Below are 9,658 nucleotides of genomic sequence, written 5' to 3' on the forward strand. Positions count from 1 at the left end.
AGGAATCTCGGAGAAAGAAGGAGCAAACTTGGAGTTCAATCTCCCTCTCGCTTTATGCTTCGTGTCCCGGATCCTCGTCGATACAGATCGTCAGAAACTTATAAAAACTAAACAAATAACCTATACAGGATTGAGAATACAAGTGCCAGTTCTTCTAGGAATAACTTGGCTGAATCTCTGACAACTGTACATGTACTCCAAGAGTACTGCTGCACGCCGATCCACCCGGCCGGCGCGCGTTCTTCTGAATCTTGATCCCCTGGAGTTGTCCCGAACCATCAGTCATTCAGTCCCGTCATCGTTCGTACTACGACGTACCAAGTGCCATTGCAGGGCACAGACGTGCGTGCGTGCTCCCATGGCCATCTGGCTCGTCCGTAGGAACTCATGAGTGTGCTTGCGTCCAGCTCTGATCCTGAGCCACGACCAAATTCCATCATCCATGTTCAGATCACTTGATGTGTATATGCTCGCCATGGCACCATGTATCCTAATCATCGCGCTTCGGAGCCCCTCATGATCCTGAGCCTCTTGCAAGAGCAGATGAACATTCTGCAAATCAACGGGAAGTAAACCCCACTCGTCAGACCCAGTTCTTGTGCACAGATCCAGCAGGTATTTATCCAAGTGTGCAGTTTTCGGCGAACTTACTCCCATGGCACGTCGCCGGCGAGCATGAGATCCCCGTCCTTGTCCTCGTACGCGACGGCGAACTGGCCGGCCGCGCCGTTGTCGAAACAGCCGAAGAGCTTGTCGAGCGCGGCCCTCAGCTCGCCGTACCCGCCGTACGTCCGCAGGTCCACCTTGCGCAGGTACGGCGCGCCGTCCATGCTCACCTTCACGTACAGCCCACCGCCCCCTGGCCTCTTCCCGGCCGCCGCAGCTTCACCGGCGCCCTCCTTCTCCTTCTCGGCCGTGGATGTGGACGTGGACGTCGCCGACTGGAACGTGCTCTTGCGGTAGGTGCACACCGGCGGCCAGCCCACCACCTGCACCCTGCAGACGAGAATCAAGCGCACCGTTAGCTCTCGTTCGTGCTGTGACGACTGCGATGAGGTTTAGGATGGAGTCATGCTGTGGCAGTAAGCTTACTTGGAAGCAGGTGCCGCGTCGTGGTCGTCGGTCCCGGAGGCCTCGCTCCTGGCCGCCGCCGCCACCGACGAAGACGACGGACGTTTCTTCTGCACCGCCGACGCGCCGCCGCCGAAGGCCAGGTCGCAGCCGCCGCCGCTGCCGGGCGGGCCGAGCCGCAGCTCCGCGTCGATGATCTCCATGGCCGGCCGGGAAAGAAACGAGGAGTGCGTGAGAGAGAGAGATAGCAGCTAGCTGGGTGTTTGTGGTTGAGACTTGGACGTCGTTCCTTGGCTCCGCTCCGGTTGCGTGACTGCCTCGGCATATATAGCATGGCCCCGGCCGGCGGTTGCTTCGCCTCACACGCTCGACGGCACGGTGACGGGTGAGCCCGTGTGTCTGGGGCCCGGCAGACAGGCGGGGCCGCGAGTAATGGGCCGGGTCGGGGTAGATTCCGCAGCGGTGGCGGACGGCGGGCCCCCGGGCAGGCAGGCGCATGTGGCGGGGCCCGGCGGGAAGGGGGCTCACACGTGTCGCCACTCGGCAGGTCTGCTTGGTTCGTCTACAGGCGTGGCAGCACACGCTCCGGTCATGGTCCATGACCATGCGCATCAGCGCATGTCACGCCCGTAAACTGGCTGGGACGTGTCGACAGCAAGGGAAGGAGAAGGAGTGATCGCCTTGCGCGCGCGACTAAATGAGTTCTTCAACCACGTCCACGTATTGACGACTACACGCACACTTGCCCGAGCATGATGCTCGTCATCATCCTCGTTTCTCCGTTATTGAAAGTTGATGAAACTTATCTTAGTAGAGCTTATTGTGTTATGGATGGAATTTGTTGTGCTACGTCTCTAAAAGATCAGCGCACCAGATTAGCAGCTGTTGGGGAAAGTTAACTAGATCAAAAGATCGTCCGGACACACAACTCTAGATGCTCTCCACCGGTGCTAATTAAGCACACCACCGGGCGAGGGTAAGGACAAGATGACCTTATTCTGATTTCAGGATGTTGCTACAACCCACCATCCTGAAGAATACATAGCAAAACCTAAAACAAGAAATGGAAATTCTATCGCTTGCCGAAAGGAAAAGGAAAAAAAAAGAGACGATAGGGTTTGAGAAACCATCCTTTTTTAAGTGTCATTTGCAGTTTTGTGTAGGCAGTATGTTTGCCCTAGTTGGTCTCCTTCTTTGGACCAACTTCGACACACTCCGGTCCTAGACTTCATAGTTCATAGTCAGTTTAAAGAAGGCGATCAACCAACCCGTCTCCCTTGAGATCCTTGTGTTGATCTCCTCGGCTATCTGGACTAACAGGAACGATTCCCTCTTCAAGAATACTTCCCCAAATCTATACCGTTGTTGAAGAAAGTTCAAGGCTGAGATGTGGTTGCTTCTTCACAAAGCAATGAGGAAGTCCTATGTTGGCATGAGAACTTAGGTGCAATCTTTTGCTTAAGAGATTTTAGTCTACTTTAGCTTGCCCACTTTGGAGCTAACCTCTAGCTCACTTTGGTTTTTTTGTTTTTTTTTTTGTCGTTGGTCAGCCCTTGTACTCCCGTAAACCCAAAATCTAATAAAAATTAGAGTTGAAAAGTACTATTTAGCTTATATAAAAGAGCTCGGGTAATCCACACTTCCAAGGCCTAAAAGGTCACGAAGACGGGGCAAACACCCAATGGGGGGGACGGAAACCCTACCCGCCTAGGGTGGTCTCTCTTCCCCCTGTTTCAATCTTGTACCTGTTTAGCTTGACATTTTGATGTTTAGTTCAAATTTCAACTAAAACCCCAATAAGAATTATGGAAGTGAGGGAGTAGCTTCTGGTTATGAAGATGTACCGTTCATGTCATGAAGGGAAGCATTAGGTGATGCCTCATTCTGTTTACCATTTCTGTTACTCGATGAAGAGTGAAGAGGTTGTTCATTGCTTGCTGGTGCATAGAGGCTAGCGTTAATTTCATAGTGGGGGTAAACTTCACTAGTAATTTATGGTCCAATTCAGCAAATTTATTTATGTGGCACCGAGTTAATGAGGAGGGGGGGGGGATAGAGAGGAAGGAGGATAGAGTAACATAGCTAATTACTGTAACATCACATTTTTCAAAACTCAATAAGTCTACAATCTAATTAATGGAGCGATCTATGATACTATATCTTAATGTTACTATGCACTGTAAAAGTAGTAACATAAACTATATATAGCGTCATGTACGACACTGGTTATAGTTACTATGCACTATAAGCAACCTAACCAAAACAATAGCAAAAGCAATTTAGACATACTAGTACACACCTAGGGCGTATCACATGCCTGCATGCATGGCCCAAGGTGCCCAGACAACCCAGAGAGCTGGCAAAGCACGCAAGCGAGACCATGCAACTCTTGCCTTGCACCGGCGCAAATAAAAGGAAAGGGAGGCACGCATGCAGATCTCGTGCCGCTGCCGTGCGTGACGGCCGAACCCGGCCCAGCACGCTTTTCCTGCTCGCCCACGGGTCGTTGCCCTGTCCCCTCGTCGCAACGACCACGCAGGAGCCAAAGCTAGGCTCGGCCGATCTGGTCCCTGCCGCCAGAGACCCTTGCTTGCTTAATTCTGGAAACTCGTAACCACATAACTAACTTTGTGCACGTTGTTGTCGAGGACTAAAGCATGTGTATTCGCTAAAGTTTACGCAGTGCTATTCCCTTTGTTCACTAACTAATGTGAGATTTTTTAATATTTTAAAATGGATTAGATGCAGACCCGAATAAATGAACATGCATACTAAAACACGTCTAGATACATGCAATTATGAAAAGAACTAAACATGTTTTACATTGGTGAACCGAAGGAGTATCTATTTACACAACAAATGCTACAGCATGTCGCATATTGCAGGGAGCTCATGCCAATTCGATATTTCACAAGTTAGGAAAATAGCTTGTTGTTAATAAATTCACAGCACGAAGATTCATAATAAACAAAGTATTAAAATTAGGTAAAGGTACGCGGGAATAACTTTGCTTATGAAAAGATAGTTGGTTGAATTAGAATATGGATACGCTAACTTATCTAAACTACTCTTTGGATTCTTTTCGTCGGACAAAAATTGTTAAACTCTCACAATAGCTACCTGGCAAATGGAAGATGCTGCTAAAAAAAAGGAAAATGGAAGATGCGGCGCCTACAAAGGCATATTGAGCCAGAGACGGGGTGTAAAGAAATGGTCTTGTCTTTTTCCACCGTTATGGCTTGCAATTTGGCAGCAAAGGAGGTGGACAGCAGTGGTAGGTCTACATACTAATCCAAACATAGGTGAACATCAAACTGGATGCCATTTTATTTTTTGGGAAAAAATCACCGTTAAATATCGCATGGCACGAGGCATAGCACCACCGTCAAGCATGTGCGGACGACTGGGGAGGAAGGGAGGTACAACCGCCTTTGGTGGAGAGGTTTGTTGGAGGAAGCTCGCCAGCATGCCCAACCTTGGAGGAGGGCGGTGGAAAGACCAGAACCCACGAAACCAAAGGGGCTCCAGCTACATGAGCTCGTCGGTGACTAGATTCCAAGAATGATTTTCCGATTTTTTTTACTTATGTAATTTTAGCAAGGAAATGGATAGAAAAAACATACTTCCGCCCGCACACCACGTCGGCTCCTACCTATTTCCCCAAGTCCATCTCCTACCCAATTGCCTCCTCAAACTCTAGTCGCAGCCACACCCACAACCCGCCACCAAGGCCAACTATGGGGAACATCCACCACAAGCGACACAATAAAATGGAGCTGCACAAACTCTTTAGACGGTCCTGTCGCATCACCTCAGCTTGGAGTGCAAGCACACACTCCTCATGGCCGAGGTTGACCAAGTCTACTTTACTCACATCGAGTGGCGGAGCTTGGCACAATGCATGGGCAGACGAAATCTTGAACCGATATATCATGAGAAATATGTAAATGGAGTGAATATACTAGAGTAGGGCGAACACACAAGGTGGGCCCGGTGGGACGTGGCCCACCCCAAAATTTGAGAAAAAATATTTTTCCTCTAATTTCAGAAATATTGGCTACATATATTACTTATTTGGCAAAAATATATAATTAGGGAGCGCAATTTCTTTTTATAGGTGTGCCCATCCTGGGAAATACAGAGTGGCTCCCGGGTGCCACACACCCCTATACTTGGAAAAATAAAAAAAAAATATTAAAAAAAGTTTAAAAAAATTTAATTTTTTTGGAAATCAAAGATGATCGGGTATTGTACACGAAACAAAATATTTTCCTAGAAAATTACTTTTTTTGTATCCTGGGTAAAAAAACAAACTCGAAATGCCCCATGACCAGGTACTATTCACTTTTTTTTGTCATAATTTTGTCTTTTTTGCCCTGGTGTCCATGGGAATCATTTTGTGTCCAACCATTTTTTTTACGAGTACAAACTTGATCATCTTCTATTTCCAGGAAGATTCAAATTTTTTTTTAACTTATTTAAATTATTATAATTTTTTTGGTCTATGGGGGTGCGTTGCACCCAAGAGCCAAAAGTCCGCGTTATGCCCATCCTCTACTTGTTTCATGCGCCCGCCACTGTACTAGAGGTGTGGTGGAAGAGCTCGGGAAAGGTGGGGGCTTCTTCGTATGATCCAAGCGGTGGACGCAAAACTTGTTGAAGCCATCAAGACAAATCTTCATGATGTGCCAGTTAATGGTCATTTCTTGGGAGAGATTATGTTTTTAGCTTGTTTAATTTTTTTTAGTTTTTCTGTTAAGTATTGCCCAAGAGCTTGTAATAAAGTTGTGGACACTCTCACGACGTATGGTGAAAAACTTGGTCATCAGTCCCCAGCCGTATGGCCGGATGATGTACCTGAGTTTGTACGAGTTTTACTGGACAACGATCCTGCTGGTTCCACATGTTAATGAAAGTCTGGTTTCCATCTCAAAATAAAAACTTTTGTAAACTTACTTTTATTAGTAAGCGCCTACTTAAGCATCCATGCATGCATTGTGGGTGCTCTTATATGCCACAGTAAGTAATGTTAAACGTAGAGACACAGGATGTTTGGGTGGGATTGGCTCAACGCACTGGGGCGTGGCCTACCTCAATATATATATGGGTACCAAGAGGTACGTACAGGTTACAGATTACATATACAGGATATACAGTCTAACACCCTCCCTCAATCTTAACTGTGACCTGAAGTGCTCAGTAAGTTAAGATTGCGTCTACATCCTGTGAACAGCGGAAGCGACAACGGTTTGGTGAAGATATCAGCAAGTTGATCTTTAGATGATATAAACCTGATCTGCAGGAGCTTCTTTGCAACTCGTTCTCTCAAAAAGTGATAGTCGACTTCGATGTGTTTCGTTCTGGCATGAAATTCATGCTGGGTTTGAGGACAAGTATATAGCACCAATGTTGTCACACCAAAGAACAGGTGGCTGTCTCTGGGCAATCCTCAACTCACGCAGCAGAGACTGAACCCAAATGAGCTCCGCGGTGGCATTGGCAACAGCCTTGTATTCAGCTTCAGTACTACTCCGAGACACTGTAGCTTGCTTACGTGCACTCCAGGCGATCAAGTTAGGACCAAAGAATACTGCATGGCCCCCCGTTGATCGCCGGTCATCTGGGTTACCAGCCCAATCCGCATCACTGAAGGCTGAGAGCACAGCTGAAGGTGCCGGCCTCAGGTGAAGTCCAAATGTGAGAGTATGTTATCACTAGATTTTGGCCAAATCAGGAGATGGGCCGTAAGTGAAGATGGGCTTGAAGGATACACGCGTGGAGCATCTTTGAAGCGGCCTTGCACGGAGAGTTTGGGCTTAATTGCCCATGTATCTGTAACATAGTAGATCGCATCTTAGTTTAGAATTAAAAGATAGAGTTTAGCCCGTGCACGGTTAGGTGCACGCCCGAATTAGAAAGTCCCTTGGACTATAAATATGTATCTAGGGTTATCGAAAAAGGAGGACAATCACGTTCACAACAAACACAAATCGGGCGCATCGCCACCCCTTCTTTCGAGGGTTTCTCCCGGGTAAGCATCATGCTGCCTAGATCGCATCTTGCGATCTAGGCAGCACGACGTTTATTCGTTACCTTGTGCTCGCTCGTGCTTGAAGCGTTGTTGATGGCGAGTAGCACTATTTATCGTAGATGTTTTGGGGCTTGCATTGATGCTTTTCTTATGCATATCTGCTTAGCTATGCCGTCCCTCGACATCTAGCTGCCCTTACACCTATCCAGGTGTAAGGGCAGCGTCTTGCTTGTTCGTTGTTTAGTAGATCCGATCTGTTATAGTTGCTCCTTGATTCCTCAAGGATTGGTTTAATATCTGTATGGTTAGGTCTTACAAACGGGTTGAACGATCCGGTAGTGCGTTAGGTATGGTTTGTTAGTCCTAAGAGGGATGTTCCGGGAATTAACTTTGTGTTGGTTTTTAGGCCTCTTTTAGGGTTAGTTTTCCATTATCTTCCGTAACTATTAGGCTCAACTACGCGTAGGATGTTCCGATCATACGGTGAAAACCCTAAACTGTCGTAGATTGGTTTAACTTTATATTGATTAAGCAGGAGCCCCATGTCATCGTTAACCCGACGCAAACCATGGGGCGATCGGCTCTTTGAGCCGATCCACGGAGGCAACCCGAGAGCCGATCGGGCTCGTATTTAATGTTTACGTGTCTGCCATGCAGGAAACTAATCGAAGCAATCCAACACCTTCCTGACAAGGTATAGGTCAGGTGGCACGCCCTTGCAACCGCTAGGACGTGTGCCGGAACATTTGCGGGACGACGTCGAGGGACCAGGGCCCCTGCAGTCTTGGAAGCCTCCCGGCTCTTCGTGTTGCTTAACCACTGCTCGCCGGTGGGTTTTGGCAGGCAACACATTCGCAGCACGCCCGGTGGGACAGTTGGGTATGGTCTCAGTTTCAGACGAGCTGCGTGTGAGGTTCTTCTCACAATCTCTCACGGGTCCGGCCTTTGGATGGTACACCTCGTTGCCACCAGATTCGGTTCGGACGTGGAAGCAGCTGGAGGAACAATTCCACGTACAATACCATTCAGAAGCTACTGAAGCTGGCATTGCCGATTTGACGATCGACCCAGGTTCGGCAGAGGCGAGGAGAGACGGTGTCTGAGTACATCCAGAGGTTCAGGACCGTCAGGAACCGATGTTATTCGGTTCGCCTATCTGAGAAGGAAGCAGTCGAGCTGGCGATAGCAGGATTGTCAGCGCCGCTCAAAGATGTGACCTTCAAAGCTGACTACAATTCATTGGCGCATATGGTTCAGAAATTGACATCGTATGAACAGCGTCACCCAGAATTGTACCAGGACAAGTTCAAGCGCGTCGCCCTAATCGAGATGGAAGAAGATGAAGATTCTGTAGGAGATCAGGAAGTCGTTGTAGCTGAATGGACTCGGGGGGGGCAAAGCCCGTGTCCTGCAAGTGGGTGAAACAACCAGGGCCGGCAAAAGGGTTTGACTTTGATTTGAGCAAAACGGAGCAAATTTTTGATTTGCTACTGAAGGAAAAACAGCTGAAGTTACCCGAAGGCCACAAAATCCCCACGTTACAAGAGATGAACGGCAGGCCATACCGCAAATGGCATCACACGTTCACCCATGCCACCAACGACTGCAAAGTCTTGCGCGGACAGATTCAAATGGCAATAGAACAAGGCCGATTACTCTTCGGTCAGTTTGCCATGAGAGTTGACACGCAGCCGTTTCCGGACGTCAACATGGTGGATCTCAGCCACTGCATAAGACGCGAGCCAGGTTTCTCTTTTGATATCAACATGGCAGGGCTTGCAGATCGCCATGGCAAGGATAAGCCAGAGAGCAGTCGCTCCCGTGGCAAAGATAAAGAGGAGGCCGATCCGCGCGACCGGCCCCAGCATGATGACAGACGGTATTTGACTGAGGAAGAGGTGATAAGCGTGCGGCATCAACGACCACTTTCCGCGCACCTCCTTAACAAATATGAACAGCAATACGACCGACGTCGGCGCTACGACGTAGACGATGACAGATATCGTCGGTCTGATGCAGACAACAGGAAATACCGTCGGTACGAAGGGTATGAGTGTCACGCCAGAGGGAGGTCAAGAGAGCAAGAGGACATGGATAAGCATTGGAACTGTCCTTTCTTCAAACACTGCTGGGACTCAGGAATGAGCCGATTGCCTACAATCGAGAACGCGCCAGAATGTAGACAGAAGAGGAAGGGAACAAATGAAGTTTCAGTGTTCAAGCGTCTAGGACCTCTCCCACCTCAGAACAAACGAGCTGAGTCATCTCAAGATGAAGACTTCGAGGAGTCAGAGGAAGAAGATAGATATCACCGACCAAGGTGGTGTCCTGATGGACTCAGCCACTCCCAAAAGCGCAGAGTGCAACGGCTACGAAACTTGGAGGAAGCCGAGGCGCAATACCTGTATACGTTGAGGAAAGCACGGCCCGACCTGGCCGTGAAAATTCAGCAAACGCTGGAGACAGAGGCTCGCCCACCAAAGAAAGTGTGGCGACCCAAGCAGACAAAAACCGATGCAGGGACATCGGCTGATACAAACATGGTGTTCGTTCTCC

At 48.5% G+C, this 9,658-nt stretch overlaps 1 protein-coding gene across 1 annotated transcript; it reads right to left on the reverse strand.

Moving 5' to 3' along the window:
• Window positions 1-391: 391 nt before the first annotated feature.
• Window positions 392-1,274, reverse strand: LOC124704554 (auxin-responsive protein IAA14-like). The gene is made up of 3 exons (XM_047236824.1): window positions 1,093-1,274; window positions 652-996; window positions 392-552 (listed from the first exon to the last, which is right to left on the reverse strand). The coding sequence occupies exons 1-3, from the start codon at window positions 1,272-1,274 to the stop codon at window positions 495-497; spliced, it is 585 nt and encodes a 194-aa protein (XP_047092780.1). The 3' UTR covers window positions 392-494.
• Window positions 1,275-9,658: the final 8,384 nt, after the last annotated feature.

This window comes from Lolium rigidum, chromosome 3, assembly GCF_022539505.1.
Source record: "Lolium rigidum isolate FL_2022 chromosome 3, APGP_CSIRO_Lrig_0.1, whole genome shotgun sequence".
Classification (NCBI taxonomy): Eukaryota; Viridiplantae; Streptophyta; class Magnoliopsida; order Poales; family Poaceae; genus Lolium; species Lolium rigidum.

Coding starts and splice junctions, on each gene's coding strand:
- LOC124704554 (XM_047236824.1), bottom strand. CDS start 1,274: ATGGAGATCATCGACGCGGAGCTGCGGCTCGGCCCGCCCGGCAGCGGC. Junction 997..1,092: donor GACGCGGCACCTGCTTCCAA/GTAAGCTTACTG, acceptor TCTCGTCTGCAG/GGTGCAGGTGGTGGGCTGGC. Junction 553..651: donor GCCGGCGACGTGCCATGGGA/GTAAGTTCGCCG, acceptor GTTGATTTGCAG/AATGTTCATCTGCTCTTGCA.